Source organism: Carex rostrata, chromosome 13 (genome assembly GCF_964058835.1).
Source record: "Carex rostrata chromosome 13, lpCarRost1.2, whole genome shotgun sequence".
NCBI lineage: Eukaryota > Viridiplantae > Streptophyta > Magnoliopsida > Poales > Cyperaceae > Carex > Carex rostrata.
In genome coordinates this window covers 9,034,282-9,056,800 of record NC_135930.1, presented here as the reverse complement: position 1 = coordinate 9,056,800, position 22,519 = coordinate 9,034,282, and the positions used below count along the sequence as shown (strand labels likewise).

Below are 22,519 nucleotides of genomic sequence, written 5' to 3'. Positions count from 1 at the left end.
TGTACAACTACGAGAACTTTTTTATTTTCTTTCTTCAACACTTGATGTAACTTGTAGATAACAACATAAAGCACTCTTTATTTGGGGGCAAAGATAAAATTTCAACACACATTTTTTTTCTTCTATTAATCAAAGTTGTTGACGATATGTTCCGTGGCATGGAGGCATTTCTATTTGCACAAGTTTCTCATATTATGTTTTGACCGAAGTTTTTTTATTCTCTAAACAATATAATTAGATTAAAACTAGGATATTTCAAACTCATCAAGCTCTTTGATGAACTTAACTCCAAAATTTATTGGAATGACTTCCAATAACAAATGATCAATTCATCACGAGTGTAGAGTTTACATGTTAAATTTATAAACTTTCGATTTAATTTAATATAAAGTTAAGCTAAAAAAAAAAATTTATAAGTTAATTTTAATACATTTATTTTTATTTTTATTTTTTATTGCTTGATGTGATACAAATTAATTCCAAAATATATAAATTTGACACATAAATCACTGGTGAAGTAGATTAGTTTTAACGTTTTAGATTCGTCATTTAAAGTCAATCCAGTAGGTTTTGAAATTGAATTAACAAAAAACTTGGTGGTGAGCTTAAGAACACCCTAGTTCTACTCATATAATTGTATTATAAATTTTGGAAAGCTTGTAACTCTTTTAGATTAGGAGTTAATAGATTAGTTACTTCTCTCTTAGTATGTGTATTTCATAATTCAGTTTAACCGCAGAATTACTCATTTTATAGGTCTATTATTATTTCTCTTTTTGAATTTTTATAACATGGACCAATTCGATATTTTATAGCATGGACCAATTCGATGTTTTTAAAGTTATAAGATCGGTTGTATTTTAAGATGAAAATGATGAACATGCAAAAAATGAAGAGAAACCCAATATGATATTATGAGTTCAGAATTATACCTTTTGCTTCAACGTTACAAAGATAATTTTCTAAATATTAACAAAATATGCATACTTATTTGTCATCAAAGCAAGCACCATAGTGTATACACACAACCATTAAAAAATTTCCTGCTGGAATCAAACGGTTCACCATCATCAATCAATACATAAAAAGTAAATTTAATTAGATCACACGGCATGAACTATTCCCATAGCAAATTGTTGCCCAAAGAGTCAAAACAGTAGTTTCAAATGGAGAATGGCAGTGTTAGGGTACTTGGATTTCTTATAAAATTGTGCACAAAGAACATTTTTGGAATTACAGATGCACGAAATTTGCATGCTAGAACCAATGGCGAACAAAATAAAAGAAGAAGGCCCCGCAAGATGCCAATGAACTTAAAACAATCACCACACGAACCAAAAAGTAAAGATGATATGCATTGAACATAAAAGAATGCCACAAAAAAAACCACGCGATACCGAACGCAAATCCGAGAACGGCACCAACAATCACTTGCTCGACAGTATGCAGCTTTTGAGATATTCTTAACCATGCCTATATAAAGGGTAAGAAAAATATAAAAAGAAGAAAGATTAGTACAGCATGTCTATCAACCTATGAATGACATAAAGGATTGCTTAATAGAGAGTTAATGAAACCTCAAACATCTCTTTTTGGAAGGAAAACTAGAATTTTAACCATGTGAAACATGTCTGGTGTTGATTTGTTAACTGTAAAGCACTGTGTGGTGACTCTTCTTTGAGACGGACCTTGGAATTTAGAAATTTAATAAGATAGTAGCACATAAAAAAGTTACAAAATAAGAGCCCACGAGAAGTATCAGTATGCCCATGGTAACTGTTGAAAAGTTTGTTCCCAGCCATTTTAGCACTGCAAGATAAACATAAATAAGTATAACTATTACAATAATCCAATATGTTTCAAAGTCGAGTATAGAGAAATATTAACAATCAGAGGTTAGAAAAAGACCACCTAATTAACTAACTCGATGATCCTTACATGACATATTAGCAAATACAACCCCATAAAAAATGTTTTGTGCATGCGAAGATGGCATTCCTGGGTCAGGTTTATAAGCACTTGTTGGTCTCTTGCGATTAAGCACCTTCTTTAGTTTAATAGAAATCCAGGAATTGATACAGAGCCCCATCATGGCCCACAAGGAACCCGCATCTCGCCTCCACAATACCGCAACACCAAATAGAGAGGTGACTAACCACTTGCTCTGGTTTTAGAAAAAAAAAAAGACGCATTTTATAAAACAAAATCAAGTAAAAACCTTCTTGTTATATTACAAAATGCACCAAGCATTTTGAAATATTACAAAGACCAACCATAAAATTATATTCAAATAAGACTCATACTCTAGGATTATAATCGACCAATTCATTCATATTTTATTTCTTTCTATTAGTTTCTAGTTTTCTGAAAAAAAGTGACAGAATGTTGCAGTGTCACTCAACCAGAAAAAAAAAAATGACACCTTTTTCTTTGTTTCTCTTTATTTTTTGTTTTGTTGAAAAATATAGGGCACATTTCTTCAAAAACAGACACAAAAATTGGGTACTGTTGCACATATGCCAGAGATATTTTACATGGGCGAGCAAGCAAGAGATATGAACCATGGCAGGAAGAAACACTATTGATGACAATTACTCATTTAGAAATTTTGTTGAAATGATGATCCTCTAGGATTGATCCATCACCAACCAAAGATAAAAGATTCTATTTCTGAGAAGTTGGTTGTTAGAGTTTTTTTTTTTTTTTTAAAAAGAGAGTTTATTGTTAGTAACAGGTACCTAAACAGGTTGGTACATGTTAACTGTACCAATATATTCATCCTAATAAGCTTCTCATATTGCTAAGATTAGATGTATAAAAGCACAGATCAACAAATTAGGTACCAGTAAAAAGTACTTGTTGGTACATCACCAGTATTGGGCCAATACCAGACATAAACAACTAGTACTGAATCTAAGCGGTTAAAATTGAAATCTTAGACTGGAATTAGAAGTTCATAATACACGCACCGTCCGATTTAAAGCTGATTCAAAATCAAAACCAACCAAACCAATATTCTGGTGACCCCTTAGCGACGCATTTCTCAACATCATCACTTCTCAGGAATTACTACACTAGAATCTAACTCCACCAAATTGGGGTTGCGGATTTTTGAGAGCAAATCTCAAGTTAGCGCGAAGTTTCTTAGCTTCGGTTTGGATCTCCAAAAGTACCTCGCGAAAAAACACAAAATATACTGGAGCGGATAGCCATTCCCATTTGGCAGTAGCAGGTGACTTGGTAATTCGAATTCTCTGAATTCTGAAGTAACTCAAATTTTGAGTTTAGATCAGGACCGTACGATCAGAATTCGAACCAATCGTTCCGGAGGGAATACATGGGATCATTTTAATATCCGTGTTTAACAGATCGGACGTTCCGGATCTAAACTCAAAATTTTAGTTAACTCTGGTGTTAATTCGGTGACTCGGTGTTTTGGAGATGTTATGATATATGCTACGAGGTCCAATGTTTTGTCCACTAATTTGCTTTCGGCCAGACCAGAACTGTGTCGCAAATCAAAATTTGTGTTCATCATAAAAGGACGAGGGACCATTTCATAAATATTTATCATAATTATGTAGATAGTATTTTTTTTTAAATTAGCGTACATTCAATTTCCATTTCTATAGTATAATTATTTTTTATGGTACGTTTATTGTTTAAATTTAAAAATTAAAATTGTAGATGTGTTCTTTATTTCTTAATAGGCGCGTATGTATCAAATTTAGGTCTATTCAAAAAAAGTTTACTCTTCCATCAAACAATTTACAATTTTTAACTATAAAAATTTCAAAATTTTATGATAAATGATTGATTAAATTTCAAATTGACCCAAACTTGTCCTTACCCTATCTAATTAATCGAGAACCCAACAAGAATTTTTGCTTTTAATTTAAATAATATTTATTTAGTACCATAAAAAAAATGGATACATGCTAGAACTTTATTTTAATTCTATTCCAATAAATATAAAATTTAAAAATAATAAATATAATGTTGGACACACACGTGTATATATATAGTGGTATAACCTACCACCACCAGATTTTCATACAATTGTAAGAGTAGAACCAGTGGCGTAGCCAGGATTTTCATCGGGGTAGGCAAAATAAATTATTATTATATTAATTATTATTATTTTATTTTATTTAAATTATTAAATTATAAAATATTATTAAATAATTTTCATTGGAAGCGGAATCGGTAATTAACCATGAATTAAAATCGAGAAAATCGGTAGAAATCCACCGAATTAGATCGTAAACTCGATTTTTTTTTTAATGTTTACTTTGAAGCATAGTTCACAAGACTCTTCTATTAAAATTCAGCTCATTTTGAATAGTTAAACATAATAAAAATAATTTAATGCATTACATTAAATTTCAATATATTACTTTATAAAACATGTTTAGTCTATTCCTTTCACAAAAAAATAACAAATTTATTGTAGTCCCACTATCATAATGTTTATTTTAGTCTATTCTTTTTGTGAATTTAACTAAAACCTATCAGATTGGTTTCAAATAACAAATTTAAACAGTTAAAATTCATCTATCTTACGAGTGGTGCATCTACATGTGAAAATTTTAAAATTTTGAACTGATTTAGTATAAAGTCAAGTGGTCAAAATTAGAAGGTTTATAAATTAATTTTAATCATCCATTTTTTAATGTTTTTTAACCACTTGACTTCATACAAAATTAATTTGAAAATTTAAAATTTTTGCATATAGACGCATTACTCGTTAAATAGATGAGTTTTAACAATTTGGATTCGTCGTTTAAAGCCAATTTAATAGATTTTAGAATTGAATTCACAAAAGGACCAGGTGAACTTTGAGAACACCCTATTTCTACTCCAATTGTAAATATAATATTGAACATCTACATCACACGGTAAAAGAGATAAATCTCATTATTTTTCATAGATTATGTCTGTAACATCATATTTCCAAATTGAATTTTATTTTTTACTATTACCAAATTAATAGTTGTTCATCAAATGATTCCTTCTGTAACATAAATGGAACGCTTACTGCTGTATTAAGAAAATATTTGTGATCTCATCTTTTACTCAATTACTCTTCCAATTAGCTCTTTACATATGTTCTAGGTTCCTGAAATAGGTACATTGCTAGAACTACTACCAAAGCAAAGATGAGTGTCTTCCAAATTAGGCAACTTTCTCTCGCCATATTTCATGAATGGTGTAGCATCAATTTGAACTAACCTCCCCCTCTATCTTCTCTCACACCTTTAAAAACAGACTAACATAACCTAAAAATATCCATCTCTCTATGCTGTCTCTCCTTCTGACCGCGTAATATGTACATTATACAATGATTAGTTGGTCATTTTTATGCCACCCGGTACCTGCCTCACTAACTTCCTATAGATAAAGCTCTTTAAAATAAAGGTAATTAATTCGTCTTCAACTCAAACAAGGAAAAAGGGTAAAAAAATATTCCCCTGTTTTCAATCAAAAAAATAGTTTCCCTGTTTTGTCAGCTTAGAATTATTTCAAATCTATGAGTCTGTTTATTCACTGCTTGAAGTGCTAACATATCTATTCGGTTGCTGTTTTCATGAATTCAAAATTTAAATTAAAAGAGATTTTTTTTTTATTATAAACTTATTTCTTGTATTTTTGGGACAAAAAGTACATACTAAGATAAAGTACAATAACTTTTAGTACTCTTAATATTGAATAATCATAGTGTTTATGTTATGCACATGATTTTACCTTGCAGTTTGTTTATCCCAATAAATGTGAAATAATAATATTATTTTCTATGTTTCAGGGACTCCGAGAAATATCATTATCTGCAGCATTGAAGCCGACCATGAGCGAAGTCATGTCGGGCCACCTAGAACGCCTCGCATCTGGTGGTTAGCAAAAAGAACATTTCACTACTACTTCCGAATCCTTAAATGAATTCATAACACATACATAGATGCCAATAAAAAAAATCCTTTCATTTCCCTTAATCTGTGCAAATCCGACTACCATAATCACTATTTCTCGGTTACAAGTAGCTAGCTGTAGCTAGCCTGAAGAAAACTTGAGACAAACCGGCCTTCTATAAATAAAACATACTAGAAATAACAATCTTTTGTTGAATTTATCTGTAGGACTCGAAGACTGTATGGAATTAGAGAAGAAGAAGAGCGGATCGTTCAAGCAAAAGGCACTGAGCGCTTCGGCCAAGCTGAAGAACTCGATCAAGAGGAGAACAAGGAGGAGCAGCAGCAAGGTTATGTCTGTTGCCATCGACGACCCTCGTGATTCTGATGAGATGCAGGCCGTCGATGCCTTCCGTCAGACACTCATCCTGGAGGAACTGCTTCCCTCCCGGCATGATGACTACCACATGATGCTCAGGTATCATATTCTATGTATATATATATACTTATTCAAAAGATTTATACTGCTGTTTGAACAAGAATGGGTCTGATATATGATAGAAATTAGAAGTATGTTTGTATGTTTGTGATTATATATATATGTATCCAATTTGTGTTCTTTTGACAATAGGTTCTTGAAGGCCAGGAAGTTTGACATCGAAAAGACTAAGCAGATGTGGTCCGACATGCTTCAGTGGAGGAAGGATTTCGGTGCTGACACCATCTTGGAGGTAGTTTTTTAAATTTGAAATATTTGTTTGTCATGGCTATGCAATAATGGAAAATGACATTGCAAAATGTGAAACATATAGTTCTTATCATCGAATCTCTTATTTTTAAAATAATATTCAAATTAACATATTTTTGCCAAGTAGTCTCCATTTGAAATGAATGCCGATTATGAAAATTTGAGCCACTCAAGAATACATAACATATGTACAACATTTCTCCTCTGTTGAGATTTGAAACGGAAAATGCATTTCTTACATCCACATTTCTGAATAAATTTTTTGTTCAGGACTTTGAATTCAACGAGGTCAATGAGGTCTTGGAGCACTACCCTCAAGGCCACCATGGAGTGGACAAGGAGGGCCGCCCGGTCTACTTTGAGAGGCTCGGCAAAATCGACACTGACAAGTTGATGAAGGTGACAGACCTCGACAGGTACGTCAAGTACCACGTCAAGGAGTTCGAGCGCTGCTTTGCTGTCAAGTTCCCAGCATGCTCCATCGCTGCCAAGAAGCACATCGACCAGAGTACCAGCATCCTCGATGTGCAAGGAGTTGTAAGTGTTACAATAACTTAATTCAGTTTCCATTACTCTAGTACCTTCAAATTTGTCAGCCTTCATTGAGTGAATATGTAGTTTTAAATTACTTGTGTAATACTCAGTCCCGGTTGCATCTAATTTATAATGGACATACTAGTTTATCTGGTAGCCCTGTAAAAGTTTCAACATATTATGCACCACATGTGATTTCTGATGCTGGCATTTTATGTGATGTCAGGGCATGAAACACTTTAGCAAGGTTGCCAGAGAGCTCATCGGTCGCCTCCAAAAGGTTGACAGCGACAACTACCCTGAGGTAATCTTTTTATTCCGTAAATTAACCCTGTTGTCGTAACAATTGTGTACACCATTTCCATGTAATCATAGTATGAGATTAATGGTTCTGATGTAACTTAATTTTTTTTTTCATCTTCTCTTGTATACATAGACATTGTGCCGCATGTATATCATCAATGCTGGACAGGGATTCAGGCTGCTCTGGAGCACTGTCAAATCATTCCTTGACCCGAAGACCGCTGCTAAGATCCACGTAATTTTTAAGTGCCTTATTTTTATTATACTGATCAGATCTACTGCGTTGGGCCTTATCAATGGTTCCTTCTCTATATAGGTTTTGGGAAACAAGTACCAGAGCAAGTTGCTTGAGGTCATTGATGCAAGGTGTGTTACCTTTCAGTCTCCTATAAACATATTAATTATGATGAACAATTACCATACTGCCAATCTGGTACGGACTAGCTTGTGTGAATTTGAGTTCGTATAGCATCAGTACGATACCATAACAAAAGTCGCAAAGCTCATCACAGGTCCTGAAGCCTGAGTACATAAAAAAAGCATAATGTGTGACATTCTTAATTATTTCTTTCTGGACACAGCCAATTGCCAGACTTCCTTGGTGGCTCATGCCACTGTGACGGGGGATGCACTAGGTCCGACAAAGGCCCATGGAAGGACCCTGAAATCCTCAAGGTGCATTTAGATTTTGTACTTAATTTAATTTGTAATATTTATTGAATTGATTTTAGAGAACATTCTTCTCAAAAGAACCAGCTTTTTCTTTGTTTCAATTTAGATGGTTCAAAATGGTCTGGGCAAATGCGGTGCACAGAATGAACATTCCGTGGAGGTCGAAGAGAAAATGATCTCTGAGGATGAGATTGTGTACCAAGTGCACACAGATGAAGTGCCATCATTGATCTCTCGTGACATGATTGACCACCCATCATGCCTGTCACCGGTTCGTGAGGAAGGATCTCCTAACCTCCAAGTAATAGACCTGTTTTGGTATTTTTTCATGTAAAATCAAAGATAATCAGCAATTCAATGTATTATTTAATTCCTATATTAAATACATTTTAAAATTCTTCATAGGTCCCGCAAGCAAGCTACCCTTCTACCCCAAAATTCTACAATGAGCGTGCTAGTTGCATTGACAAGGCTGTCGACCGCACCTGGGAAGCATCAGAGAAGAACCAGGCTTCATCCCAAGGTTCATGATTCATTTAAGAAATAGCTATTTACATTAAAAACAAATAAAAAAACAGATAACAGATTTATCTTAGTTAGTGTTAGATCCTCCGATACTCCTCATTTATAATGTTAGCCATAGCAGAACTGCACAATGAAATGGAAATAGGCCCGATAAGGCGCCCAATGATAACTGGCGTGATGTCCATGGCCATGGGAATCATGACCATGCTTCGTGTCGGCAATGCCATGCCAAAGGCAATCGGCGATGTCCCTGCATCCAAGGACCAGCTAGAGAGTGAGAACGGCGCTGATGTGGACCCAAAAATCATGGTTTCGGCCACTGAGTACGCAATGGTGCTCACACGCCTTGCCGAGATGGAGGAGAAGGTTGTTGTGATGAGCAACAAGCCCATCGAGATGCCGCCTGAGAAGGAGGAGATTTTGAAGGCTGCTGTTGACCGTGCTGAATTTTTGGAGAATGAGCTCACTGCCACCAAAAAGGTAATTTTGGGAATAATGCTAATAATTAATAAGTTCACTTCATCTGTTTTAAATTCTGTTTCAACATGATAATGATAGATTTCTAGTGTTGCCATATAGTCATGTTTTCATTTTCAATTATTATCAGGTCCTAGAGGATGCTCTTCACCAGCAACAGGAGATCCTTGCCTATTTTGAGAAGAAAAAGAACAAGAAAAGCAAGCTCGTAAGATATCTCAAAGTACCCGGGAGCTTAATTTCCTCATGAAGACTAATTGAAATTCACAAAATCGGTTAATAAATTAATTCAAATGCTGACTTGTTTCTTCTGGTATTTTACAGCAGAACGTTTTCCGCTGGTAGATAGAGAAATATGGATTGAGGCAGCAAAAGGGGGGATGTGGATGAAAGAAAGAAACTTGAATTGAGAACTACCAAGACGTTGTCTCTAAAAAAAATTAACAAAAGAAAATAAAGAATATACCAAGACGTTCTCTGTCAAAAAAAATGTAACAAAAGAAAACAAAGAATATACCTAGACGATTCAAGTTTCTTCCTCGATTAGCAATTAAGAAAATTGGGTGGCCACCAAATTTTTTTTTTATTTGCTCGCCTCGCCAGACTACTGTATAAATTTATACTTTTTTGTGGATCGAGCACACTCAAAAATTGACCAGTATCTTGTACTATACTGTTGTATTATGAGTGCTTATTATACTCACCATTGGTAATTGTAATGTTTACAAGCTAGTTCATGTAGAAAACCTTATCCGCTCCAAATGCGCCTCAAATGATTAATATATAAAAGTTTGGTAGTACAAGGCAAAGTTCATTAGATTTCAATCAAACGAGTGATTAATGCTGTAACCTAATACAATGCTCCGGTGAAGTTGGTTATTTTCAAAAGAAATAGAAATTCACATCATTTCAATCGAACCACAGCTGTACTGTAAGGCCTGTACTTGGCATTATATAGTTCATGAGATTTCAATCGAACGAGTGATTAATGCTGGAACCTAATACAAGGCTCCGGTGAAGTTGGTTATTTTCAAAAGAATTAGAAATTCAAATCATTTCACTAAAACTCCACTCGGTTGAATAGTTTTGGCTTAAGATTCAGAGCTCTCTACAGGTTCCCCACGGCATTTCTATTTCTCACCGTTTGATTAACCACATAGTTGTACAGCCTGTACTTAGCATTATATAGATAGTTTTGAACAAGTACCACTTTTTAACATTAAAACTCCAAATACAAAGAGCGCAAAAATCAAATTGGACTGTTGGAACCTATTTACCATGCTCAATGGTTAATTTAAATGTAAAGGAGAGGTTATTTATGACTCCCAAGGTGTCCTATGCATAACAGTGATCAAAGATAGAAGATGAGTTCCAAAAGTACAAAAGAAAGCACACAACTTGACATATACCAGCGCCCATTTCTGGTTAGTAAAAATTGTCTTGCTACTATAATCCTAATTTCAGTACACCAAATTTCTGAGGTTGTGCTGTATAGTAAACAGCTTTTGATAATAAAAAAGCTGACCTTAACATCGCTAAAGATTCATTGCCTAGTAATACTCTCTCTCTCTCTCTCTCTCTCTCTCTCTCTCTCTCTAACTCAATTTACAGTGAACAAGAAGAAAAGGCAACATTAGAAGACATTATTACAAGACCGACAACAGGATACTAGAGATTTCTTCTGCTTCCCCTTCTAAAAGCAAGATCTCTTCTGCAACCATTTATAAAGAAAGAGAGATTATGTTGTATATGATATATATACAATGTTTCTTGAAATTAATAATCACAAGTTGAGAAGTAAAGAGAAGAAAATTTTAACTAACCCGGTACTTGGCTTCCTCTTGACGGTCAATATATGCTAACAATTCCTCTTGTCTGATGAGAGTTTCATGCAAAGCCTACAGACGGCACAAAAACAAAACATATATTAAACGCTGAAAATTCATTTCAGTAAAGATAAACTATGAACTACAAAGCGCAAATAACCACACAGCTCCATTAGTGTTTCTTTTAATGGTTTCATTTTACTTTATTGCTACCATTTCTTTGGTGCGGAGTTTGAGGCTTAATGCAAGGAATAGATAAAATGATGTTAAGCATAAAAATTTTGAAGTTGCAAGAGTAGGTACGAAGGATGGACTGATGTGCAGCTTTAACACTAGAAGAGATTTAGTGTAATTTACTAAAGATTACAAAAGAAGAGGCACACCTTTTTTGTAACAATAAGCTCGGCCTCTAAAGCATCAACACGACGCACAGCAGCATGAAGCAGCTCTTCCTTCTCAGACGGCATCTCACAAGGTTTTGACTCGAGCATAGAGATCTTCTCTTCAAGTTCCCCTAGCCTTTTCAACACCAAAGTGTACACATCCCGCTCAGTAAAATCACGACAAGGAGAGGGGGGGCGAAACTCCTCATGTAACTCAGTTGTGGAATCCGGTTGGTTGAATACAGGAGTAGGGTATGCCACTTGTTCTGGCACAGTGTATGTTAGTAATTTTTTTGCCATTCGAGCAATGATTGCATGAATTAATGCAAGGAGTCCCATGGATAAGGCCACAAGTATAGTGTTGTTGTGTTTTGTTGCATCTGAAGTTGGAATGGTGCCTGTATTATCAAAGAGGAAAAGATATGATTAAATCTTAATTAAAACAAAATTAGATAATTAAAGAATATTACTGGTGTACTTGGTACATTTTTTTTTAATTTATTTATTATGAGTAGGGTTAAAATGCACCATTAGTTTTTGTGCTCCAATCCTGCTCCACATAATCACCTCTGTTTTTAAACACGACAGTTGATCCTAACTGCTCAACATGATCTCCAATATTAAAATGCGCTTGGAGACCAAATTTTATATTTTTTAAAAAAAATTATTATTTTTTTAGATAGTTACAAAATCACTGTTTTGAATGGTCCAGAATCATCTGAAAACATTGATTTTGTACCTATCTAAAAAAATAGTAAAAAAATCCAAAAAATATAAAATTTGGTCTACAAGCACATTTTAATATGAAGACCATTCGAGCAATTCAGATCGACTGTTCAGACTCTGAAAACGGAGATAAGGATGTGGAGCATGATTGGAGCACAAAACCAATGGTGCATTTTAACCCTACTCTAATTTTGCATTTGTGGTAGCAAAATTGGTATGGTCAAACATGGGAAATGAGTACTACAACCTTTCTTCTGGCAGAGTCACATATTTATTTTCCATTTATATCATAGTTGAATCAAGGGATGTGAGGATTTCCACAGGCAAGATAACGAATATTGAGTGCACATGGAGGGGAGTGACACCCTGGATTTTATGTGCAAGTCAAAAGTAGATTCATACAAGCACATGACCTCTTAAAAAGGTGGAACACACTTTTAGATATAGTCATGCTCGTGACCAATTTTTCTAGACAAGCAATTTAGTGTGCATGATGATACTTGTCTACCAATTTGGTGCTTTTGGAGGTTTACAATAAAACCCTTTGATTAAGGATGTGAGCATAGTTATTATAAATAAAGATACCATCCTGACTACTGTAAGGAAAGTATATTAATGAAGTGGACAAAATTATGGAACACAACTGTTGAATATTAAGTTGCATAGTAAGAAAAGGAATTTCAATTGTTAATTTATTAACCTTTTAATGTTGAGAAAGATTCTTTGTTACATGCCAAATCAACTGCTTTGTCGACAATGGGAATATCGTCATTCTCCGGGAGGCGTGCACAAAAGCTGGAAGCCTTCACCATTTTCCCCTAAAATTTAAAATTCAAATTCAAGTCATCATACAGGAGAAGTGTAAAGCAAATGGTTTATTTCAATATTTTAGTTCATTTAAATGTGAAGTTTTGTGACTCTGGTTGGGTTTCATTTCTAGCCTACCCCAACTTGTTTGGGACTAAAGGCTTTGTTGTTGTTGTGAAATGTGAAGTTTGTACCTCTTCGCGAACAGGGGTCAACTGAGGGTGTGAAATGTAGCTCCTAAGTGCTCTCGGGGAAGTCATGTCTTCAGCTTCTGACGAATCAGCAGAAGTATCACTTCCCTTCATCTGATTACATGAGGCAATGGTAATATGGTATTACAGCTCTGAGCTTGTGCCAAAAATAATGAACAAAAGAAACACAGGAAAAAAAAAAAAAAAAGCAAATTTTCTTTACCCCTCGCATTGGCTTAGCATAAGCAATGATTTTCTCTTCACCATTGGAAACAGTTACAATCTGCCTTGCGCATCTTAGCTCACCACTAAGAACCATCTGAGGAATGACAGACAAATAAACAAACGAATAAGAATATAATAAATAAAAATGTACTACAGAAGTACTCCATCTATGTATCCAAACAAATATAATAATGTGAATGAAAGATTAAGTAGACAAAAAGGCACCTTTAGTATGTTTTGATCTTTCCAAGGGCCTTTCTCAGCTTTAAGACATCCCCCATACTCGGGACAGGTGCAAGCACCCCCAAGAAATTCAGGCAACTCACTACATAAAGGACACAATTCACAAAGTATCAAATATTAAGAGTAAATCATATTTTTATATATGTTAGATGCCAAAAAAAAAAAATCATGTTTTTTTTTTTACCTGGCATCAATTATTTCGAGCAGCTTGCTCTGGTACTTGGTCCCAAGAACCTAAGATGAGTTTTCAAACGCAATAGTCAGTTAGGTTTGTATAACAAAAGTAATTAAAAATCTGTCCCTATATAATTAGTTCATAGTTCATTTTCCTATTTCCTTGTTCTAAAGTGAAAATACCATATCTTACAGAGTAATTATGCATGTTCATTCTTACTAGTACAGAACACAAGAAATGCTTACATGTATCTTAGATGTAGTTTTGGGATCAAGAAATGTCTTGACAGTGTTCCATAAAAGCCTGAACCCAGGACCCGCATTCACAATGAACATTTGGTACAAGGTCTGAAAACAAAGATAGTAAATTTGCTATATCAAGTATAGTTCTTCTGAGTTAAGCTGATCAGATAATGCAAATTTGACATATCACAAACCTCAGGATAGTTGTTGTTATCAATCTTCTGGAGTTGCACAATGAGTTCTCGGGCTGTCTTGCTAAAGTTCTTCAAACCCTGCAAAAAAGTTTTACCCTTGCCCTTAGATTCCATTTTAGTCTGAATTTAGTCTATTATGATCTAGCCTAGTGCCACAATTATAAGATACAAATCAACATATAGAACTTGAACAGATAAAGCTATTTTCTCTTAAAATAGTGTTCTGGTTTTGAAAGGAGAGAATTGAATTGATTTCAAATGATAAGTAGTTATAGTACAGAAATTATATTACATTACCAATAGCTAATTCAAAAGCTATTTTAACCTGTCAGAAATTGAAGGCTTCATTCTAAAATATTATCTGCACAGTTTATAGCTGCACTTTGAAAGGCTAAGGCAATTTTTGAAAATGGAAGATCCTTGTAGAGATAAAAAGGGGGTACTTTCCAAAGTTTCTCTTATTATTCTCACAGAAAAACTTACCACTCCTTGAACATCTAAGATGGTTGTACTGGAGTCGATGTGCCTTTTGGCGGCAATTGAACATGCTGGGAACTTGATCTGGAAGCTCCTCTCAAACTCCTTCACGTGATACCGCACATATCGATCCATGGTTGTAACATGCATGAGCCTGTTCGGATCCACCTTCCCCAATCTTTCTATGTACACCGGCCTTCCCTCCTTATCTACACCATGGTACCCATGAGGGTAGTTTTGTAGAACCTCATTCAGCTCCTCATAGTCAAAATCCTATTTTTAAATAGGCAAGAGACTGTATAAGCTCAAGCAGCGCTAAGAATCTCTGATAGACTTAACGTATTACCTCTTTTTATTTATGCGAAAATAGCACACTAATCCTCATTTTTGCAATAAGCACAACATTTTTATGCTGCTAACAATTAGATCAAACAGAAACATACTATTTAATATTACTATTGTTATCAGGTTGACTTAAGAAAACACTCTAAGTACATAATAGCACAAGTGTCGTTTTTTTATTTGATACTGGCCTAATTTCTGGAGATGCTGCAACAATTTCAGCATAATTTGTAATAAACCCTCTCTGTTTAAACATTTCTGGCCAAACAAATATAATGTACAGCATTTCATGCAAAAGAATAAGTTAGAAATGGAATTTACCTCGATAATAGTATCAGTGCCATATTCCTTCCTCCATTGAAGCATCTCAGCCCACATTTGCTTTGCTTTATCTGTATCAAACTTCCTTGCTTTCAAAAACCTACCAAGCCAATAATTACAATTTTTACTCAAAAATGCTATGGAAAATTATTAGCTATTTTTATAAGTCGATTTAAGCTGTATAATAATCACATGTAAAGTAACAGCACAATAACAACAGTACTGCTCAGACTTTTCAAAATCATACGTGGCGTAGGAGTCCAAAACTATATCTCATCTTGCACACAACCAGACTGGGTTGTGCAATCCCCACAAAACAAGGCAATAATAGAGAAGAAAATGAAGAAAAATCAACCTCAAGAGCATATGATAATCATCATGCCTAGCAGGAAGAAGTTCTTCTAGAACCAATGCCTGTCTGAATGCATCCACAGCTTGTAGTTCCTCAATATCTCTTATATCCTCAATAGACACAGATATAACCCGACCATCGCTCTTTCTCCTATTTTTCTTCCTCAACGAATGTTTAAATTTGGTTGATGCATTTATTGCCTTCTTCTTGAGTGAACCAATTCGAGTTTTCTTTTCATCCTCTGAGTTTTCAAAGTCTGATCGGCGTTCTTTTCTTTCATCATGACTCGAGGACCCATCAAAACCTGAAAAACCATTTTATATTAACAATGAACTGTTAAGTCTCTGTGTGTGCAGAATTAAGGATTTTAAGCTTGAAAGGCTAGGCCTATAGGCTTAATATTATAAGAATTTTAAAAATTATTCTTGAACTTTTTTAGCAGAAAAAAGATGGAGAATCCTATTTAATTAAAATAATTTTAATTGATCGTGAATATTCCTTAAGTATATATTGTAATACTTAAGTGCGACCAAACTAGAAGAGGTGTCACCTTTAGAGTACAACTAGCCATTGTACATGTACAAATACAGTATAGCTTGTAACAAATTCAACTATCCTAGGAACTATTTGTAAAAACAGAAATGCTACATAAGGGCAAACAGCACCATATACTGAAGAAAGAAGTCATATAACATAAAAGCAATTATAATTTCGGATAAGCATAGTATTGGTTATATTACATCAAAAAGAAAAACAAAGTTTTTCCTAGTACTCAAAAAACAAAAGTAATCAAATAAATTAATCAAATTCTGGAGGACTATCAGTCCATGACCACAATCACCCTTAAATATAAATAAATATATACAAACAGTACAGTCTGCCAATAGTAAGGGAAATGTCATACTAAATAGACCAGCTCTGATCCCTAGAAGTCAAAAGGCCTAAAAATAATTCCCACCAAGCAAAAACAAATAACCAACACCAACATATTAAAAGCACTACTCCTTTGCCACATTCATCTCTAGTAGAAACCGAGACTATTAATATTATTCATATACATTCTAAATATTATAAATAACCACAAATCTAATCTACTTCAATATTGTGTAAATTATTCAAAGTTACTACCTTATTAGAACAGAAATTGTAGAAAACAGAAGAAATATTAACCATGAAATAGAAAAAGACCCTACAAGCAGGGAAATACTCGAGAGTACTGGTAATATTTAGCAGTTACTTACTGCATTAGGAATCATTAAAAGAATCAATCAAACATTTCATACCAATGGCACCAATTACCTCAAATACCTACTCATAGGCCATTGCCGATACTCTCATTATATACAGAACAATTTATGGTTCATATTTTGCAAAATAATAGCCATAATCAATTGGTAAAAAGGCAAGAAACTCTCATCAAGTTTTGCCAAAAATTGCCTGAAATTGACCTCATGATACAAATGTATCTTCTTACAGAGAATAGTTACTAGATTTTAGCTTTCGGTGTGTGAATAAGTAAAATAGATAATTACTATAACTTTGGGCTCTTAGCAGATAATTGTCTTAATCGCATATAATTTTTTTTGCTAATAAATAGAGTGAATCAGCCGAACTTGAAATAGGCTCAGAAGGACATTGCAATAATCTTGTAAGAAAGGAAGAAAAATTTCAAGAACTACATTACCCAGCACAACTAAGCAAGTTTTCAATTTCGCAAAAATACAGGGCATATATCGAACTTTTCTTTAAAATAGATCTTGACTAATTCGTAAAATAATTCTTAAATTACACTCACAGGGTATACCGAAGCGATCTAGGTGGCCAGACATCCTGTGAAAACACCTGAAAATAAGCTGCATTCCGATTAGAAACCCTAAAACTCCTCCTATAAATAAATTTAAGAAAAGAAAAATCTTAAATAAAGCTAGATCAAGATCCGATTTCCGAGGTTTACCTTCTCAGCTGACGTTATTGCAATGCGAAGATCTGAGATATCTTTTAAGAACCTTTCACGAACAGAAGGGATTGCAGAGGAACTGAAAGAGAGAGGGAGAGAGAGTACCAAGGAAGAAAACTAGAAAAGGGCTAAAAATAAAGTTAGAGAGAAGAATAGCTGATTCCTTTGGCGAGAGAATCAAGCACTGCTTTATTTGTCAGTGGGACATACTTTCCGATGAGCCCTTGTAAAAGTTCATATTAGTTTTCTTATCTAAAGTCTCAATGGAGTTTTTATTTTATTTTTATTTTGAAGCCCCCAGTCCGATTCTCCAATAAGTTTTTATTTTAAGAAAAACCGTATCCATTACTTGTTTTTTTATATAGTAGTAAAAATAGAGCTATAAATAGTAGTATTCTTTTATAGAAACGATAGTGTATATTTTTTGCGTTACAAAGCCAATAATAATTGTTGAAGATTTTCAATATACTTTTTATCATTATTTACAAAAATAGCTATTATTTCAAAAAGTCAATTTAAAGCTTACCACATATAAATAACGGAAGAAACAGAGCTTGTTCTGATTTCCTGGTACAAATTATAAAATATTGTCGGGTTAACATGTAAGATTGTTCTTTTAATACAAAAAATCGCCCTTCCTTTGACTTACTAAATACTTGGAAGTTGGAAAGGAAAATTGCTTAATTTTAAAGCGTTGCTCGAGGAAAAAAGGAAAGAGCAGCAGTACGATAATGACTGTAGTCGACAGACGTGTGGGACCGGTTAACTGAGCGTTGCCACGTTCCACTGCGGGAATTTTGGGTCCACCGTCTAATTAAACCAAGATCACTTGATCGTTTGTTTGTTTACTGTGACTCTCCCTGTGGCATGCTCCTGACAAGAAGCTAAAACAATTAACGTTTGGATGCACTCTAGAATAGCTACTATTTGAGAATAGAAAATGAGAATAGTGATTTTTGAAAGAGTGTGAGAATAATGTTAATGTGGTGCTATTTAGAATAGCAAAAATTTTATTTGGATTGAACATTTAGAATAGCAATGAATTGAACATTAACAGTGTTATTCTTGTTGTTTTGAATAGCAATTGAGTATGTTTGAATGGATCGGAACAGCGCTATTCTCGCAATTCTCATTACATCCAAACATAGCCTCGAGTTAGGAACCCACAAATAATTACATTTGTATCACCTGAAGTACCTCAAACGGTGAGTTTGAACGTGATATGTTCATTATGTATTGGCACGGATTTTTAAGAGATACCGTGCTTTAGAGGTTTGAGCCGAATTGATATGGATATTAATCGAATGGATTGAATTTAAACTCATTGTGTGAGGTAATGACGTAATGTAGAGGATTTGAACTCGAAATAATATGTGTGCGCTACTAATATATTGTGATGGTGTTATATTGATGTTTTGATATTTTATTATCATTCAATTTAATTCAGACATTTAATTACAGCAAAAACTCGCATATATAGATAATTAAGCTAGCATGTCTTAAGCTCACCAAATTTCCTATGAGCTTCACTTCAATATCTATTAAATTGGATTTCAATGATGAATCCCAAGTGATGTGTTACATAGTAAATTAATAAATTTTCAAATTCAGTATATATCCAACATGTCAAAAATAATAAAAATAAATATAATAAAATAACTTATAATTTGTTATCACTTCACTTTATACTATACTAATTCAAAAATTTATAAATTTTGTAAGTCAATGTAACAAATCGTGAAATAGATATATTGGGGCCGTTTGGCAACAAATGATTAAACCTCCTTAAGACTTAATCCGCTTCCTTTAGCTTCCTTGGTCGCTTAATCCTACCGAACACCGGTTTCTTAGCGCGGATTAATAACACCTCCTTTAGCTTCCTTTTGCCCGGATCTTAATCCTCTGTCCGAACTTTAAGGCACTCATATCACTTCCTTTAGCTTCCTTAGCTTTTACCCACGAATTAAGACAACCGAATATCGGTTCCTTAGCGCTATTTAAGCTCTTAATCATTTGTTGTCGAACGGTCCCATTGTATTTAGTTTCCGATAAGCTATAAAGTTAAATTCACCAAATTTCTATAAGCTTTTTGCTCATGTAAAATGTATTCAAATCAATAATAACAAATATATAAAATGTATTCAAATCAATATATAAGCTTTTTATCACTTGACTTTATACTATATTGATTCAAAAATTTATAAATTTTGTAAGTCGATGTAACAATCGTAAAATAGATATACTGCATTCAATTTCCAATAAGCTATAATGTTAAATTCACAAAATCTCTATAAGCTTTTTGCTCATGTAAAATTTATTCAAATCAATAATAACATATTTTACCAGCTAGTAAAAATAATTCGATATACTGCATCTAATTTCTTAAATGTTCCTATCCTCTTAAAATGAAAATATAATACTTATCATTTAATTATAACTTTTGTAAAAACTGGTATAAGTGTAAATTAATAAATTAAACTCGTATGCATTTAAACAAGTTATACAAATTTCTTGTTGAGCACAAAATTTAAGCCATAAATTAGTTTGGTTGCATGACCAGCTTCAGATACCAAAAAGTTAAAAAGGCAACTTGACACACAGAATGATGCACAGAATATGCCGCATAGGATGGTGAGTGTTGTTCATTGAACAAGTCTTGAATTCGTATCCTCTGAGATATCTCAAACTTTGCGTGACTTTATGGAAAATCCTAACCGTTTATACACGTTCTACACGAATCTCAAAGCACACATAATACTGACCCCTACATCACCCCCGTATAGACACCGGACACGTCGGTCACGCAAAAGTTGAGATATCTCAGAGGATACGCACTCAGTCTCGGGTCCATATAGGACATGCCGTTCAGAAGGCGTTGCGCATTTAATTACTTTACAGCAATCATTTGTTGAACAAAGAAATTCTTCGAAAATTGGCCATTTTTTTTTTTTTTTTCGAAGTGTATAAATTCGCTGGGTCTGTAAAAATCAATATACTTGAAATCTAAACATATGAAAAAAATTCAATGATTTTCAGAAAATACCGACATGGATTTAAATTTTATTTTACAAACTATAAGGACCTTATTGATCTGGATTAACTGTTAAAAAAAAGGAAACTGAAAATGGCATTTTAAAAAAAGGGACTTTAGGTGTATTTCATAACCTCCAATCTTATTAAAAAAAAAAATAATATGGCCTTCGTTCCTCTCACTATTAAAAAAAATTAGAAGTGAAAAAATACAAATAATAAATAATGTCAAATAATGTAAACATTTTTTTGTCTCCATCGTCGTAATAATTAAAACAGTCTGGATTATGCAAATCATCGAACGACCAAGAAATCCAGACACACTACCGGGTATCAACAATTCTTTGAAATCTCCAACATGAAATTAATTTATAAAAATAAACGAAATTTTTGGTGCCACATAATCAAATTAGTTATTGATTTTTAAAAAAAAAACCCATATGTTAAGCACATGTTTTCTGGACCACTTAATCAAATTAGTTCAGGACTTCAGACTCACTTAAATTTAAAGTATAATTTGAAAAAAAAAATTAATTTTAATATGATACTCACACTCTAATAATAATACGTAGGGTTGGTGGTGGTGGAGAAACAACAAATTAGTTCTGTTGAAATAGTCAACATTAAATGGAGAAATATTGTATCGTTTCAATTTTTTTAATTTTAATCTGATACTCACACTCTAATAATAATACGTAGGGTTGGTGGTGGTGGAGAAACAATAAATTGGTTATGTTGAAATAGTCAACATTAAATGGAGAAATATTGTATCGTTTCAATTTTTTTGTTCAAATGTATTCATTGACCTTTTTCATCGTCTCAGATTAAAAAACTAGAAAGATTAATTTACTTTTTTTCTACTTATAATTTGTATTTGTTAGTTGTTACCGTACCCAAAAATTGAGAAAATTGAGAAATTATGTCGAATCTGGCATAATTATGTGTTTTCTATGCACCTCAAAAACAATATTAGATTTTTTTTTCTTTTGACAATGTATAAAACAATTGTGCTTCGTATTTATACAAAATTATGTCTGAGACAAATATTATTTTGACATTGTGTTATTAAAAATTTAAAACAGTACTTTCTTGGATGCAAAATATAGACACAGGTTTCTCAATCCAGAGTTATTATTTTATGCTCGACAATCATATCTCAAATATCTTCTTCCTCAAAAATTATATCTCAAATATCTTAGATACCTAATTATCGTTTGGTAGAATAGCCAGACCTAGGCTATGAAAAATCATCTACGTGTAAACTTACAGAATTGCATATATTAAAAATTACAGGGTCTATGGAGGAAGAAACCAAAATCAAGTATCCAGGCTATCCAACGTCTTATTATTGGAGCTCAGATCCAGTGAAGTAACTTAAAGATTGGGTTTTAAATATGGACCGTTCGATTCGAATCCGTGATAATCTATTTGAAGTGGGTGAAAGTATCCCAAGAGATGAGTTCGAATAGCGAAACAATCCTGAGCGAAGGATTAAAATCGGACGGTCCCGATCCAAAATCCAAATATTAGGTTAAATTCAAGGGAGTGCGTATCCTCTGAGATATCTCAACTTTTGCGTGATTCGGGTTTGATGTAGGGGTCAGTACTATGTGTGCTTTGAGATTCGTGCAGAACGTATTTAAACGGTTGAGATTTTCCATAAAGTCACGCAAAGTTTGAGATAATCTCAGAGGATACGAATTAAATTAAAGGTTGGTGCGCACGCGCTTCACTCTCATTCTCTCAATTCTCAAAAAAAGAAACAAAAAAGCTGAAAGCTGTGATGGCCTGATGGGGACCCATCATGAGCAGCTGGCTGCTCTTCCAACGAACTTCAAATTCCATCATAATTAAATGCAATGG

The 22,519-nt window shown here is 33.6% G+C and overlaps 3 protein-coding genes across 8 annotated transcripts; 1 reads left to right on the top strand and 2 right to left on the bottom strand.

Moving 5' to 3' along the window:
* Positions 1–1,182: 1,182 nt before the first annotated feature.
* Positions 1,183–3,226, bottom strand: LOC144564194 (lipid phosphate phosphatase epsilon 2, chloroplastic-like). 2 transcript variants are annotated; one of them, XR_013514568.1, is made up of 4 exons: positions 2,970–3,226; positions 1,912–2,164; positions 1,736–1,809; positions 1,183–1,473 (listed from the first exon to the last, which is right to left on the bottom strand). XR_013514568.1 is itself a non-coding variant. In XM_078313742.1 (4 exons), exons 1-4 carry the CDS (start codon positions 3,051–3,053, stop codon positions 1,258–1,260), a joined length of 600 nt encoding a protein of 199 aa, XP_078169868.1. In that variant the 5' UTR covers positions 3,054–3,226; the 3' UTR covers positions 1,183–1,257. The 2 variants fall into 2 exon arrangements, 1 of the variants encoding a protein (XP_078169868.1); XM_078313742.1 differs by having other exon boundaries at positions 1,939–2,164.
* A 2,449-nt stretch (positions 3,227–5,675) lies between these two features.
* Positions 5,676–9,911, top strand: LOC144563974 (phosphatidylinositol/phosphatidylcholine transfer protein SFH12-like). Of its 4 annotated transcripts, none has more exons than XM_078313427.1 (13): positions 5,676–5,891; positions 6,135–6,384; positions 6,538–6,637; positions 6,925–7,191; positions 7,415–7,492; positions 7,625–7,726; positions 7,808–7,857; positions 8,073–8,166; positions 8,270–8,464; positions 8,569–8,686; positions 8,801–9,168; positions 9,296–9,373; positions 9,493–9,911. In XM_078313427.1, exons 1-13 carry the CDS (start codon positions 5,795–5,797, stop codon positions 9,508–9,510), a joined length of 1,815 nt encoding a protein of 604 aa, XP_078169553.1. In that variant the 5' UTR covers positions 5,676–5,794; the 3' UTR covers positions 9,511–9,911. The 4 variants fall into 4 exon arrangements, with proteins under 4 accessions (XP_078169553.1, XP_078169554.1, XP_078169555.1 ...); XM_078313428.1 differs by having other exon boundaries at positions 5,678–5,888; positions 9,490–9,911; XM_078313429.1 differs by having other exon boundaries at positions 5,678–5,891; positions 8,810–9,168; positions 9,490–9,911.
* Positions 9,912–10,583: 672 nt separating this feature from the next.
* Positions 10,584–17,793, bottom strand: LOC144563972 (phosphatidylinositol/phosphatidylcholine transfer protein SFH8-like). Of its 2 annotated transcripts, none has more exons than XM_078313425.1 (15): positions 17,624–17,793; positions 17,465–17,522; positions 15,673–15,973; positions 15,318–15,417; positions 14,661–14,927; positions 14,178–14,255; positions 13,987–14,088; positions 13,751–13,800; positions 13,549–13,648; positions 13,322–13,417; positions 13,102–13,212; positions 12,801–12,918; positions 11,375–11,772; positions 10,989–11,063; positions 10,584–10,876 (listed from the first exon to the last, which is right to left on the bottom strand). In XM_078313425.1, the coding sequence occupies exons 2-15, from the start codon at positions 17,496–17,498 to the stop codon at positions 10,859–10,861; spliced, it is 1,848 nt and encodes a 615-aa protein (XP_078169551.1). In that variant the 5' UTR covers positions 17,499–17,522; positions 17,624–17,793; the 3' UTR covers positions 10,584–10,858. The 2 variants fall into 2 exon arrangements, with proteins under 2 accessions (XP_078169551.1, XP_078169550.1); XM_078313424.1 differs by having other exon boundaries at positions 17,465–17,511.
* Between the last annotated feature and the right edge of the window lie 4,726 nt (positions 17,794–22,519).

Coding starts and splice junctions, on each gene's coding strand:
- LOC144564194 (XM_078313742.1), bottom strand. CDS start 3,053: ATGATGTTGAGAAATGCGTCGCTAAGGGGTCACCAGAATATTGGTTTG. Junction 2,165..2,969: donor AATCAGCTTTAAATCGGACG/GTGCGTGTATTA, acceptor TTCTAAAACCAG/AGCAAGTGGTTAGTCACCTC. Junction 1,810..1,938: donor TGTATTTGCTAATATGTCAT/GTAAGGATCATC, acceptor TTTATCTTGCAG/TGCTAAAATGGCTGGGAACA.
- LOC144563972 (XM_078313425.1), bottom strand. CDS start 17,498: ATGTCTGGCCACCTAGATCGCTTCGGTATACCCT. Junction 14,928..15,317: donor GCACTGATACTATTATCGAG/GTAAATTCCATT, acceptor ATTTAAAAATAG/GATTTTGACTATGAGGAGCT. Junction 13,213..13,321: donor ATGCTAAGCCAATGCGAGGG/GTAAAGAAAATT, acceptor TCATGTAATCAG/ATGAAGGGAAGTGATACTTC.
- LOC144563974 (XM_078313426.1), top strand. CDS start 5,795: ATGTTTCAGGGACTCCGAGAAATATCATTATCTGCAGCATTGAAGCCG. Junction 7,727..7,807: donor AGACCGCTGCTAAGATCCAC/GTAATTTTTAAG, acceptor TTCTCTATATAG/GTTTTGGGAAACAAGTACCA. Junction 9,169..9,295: donor AGCTCACTGCCACCAAAAAG/GTAATTTTGGGA, acceptor AATTATTATCAG/GTCCTAGAGGATGCTCTTCA.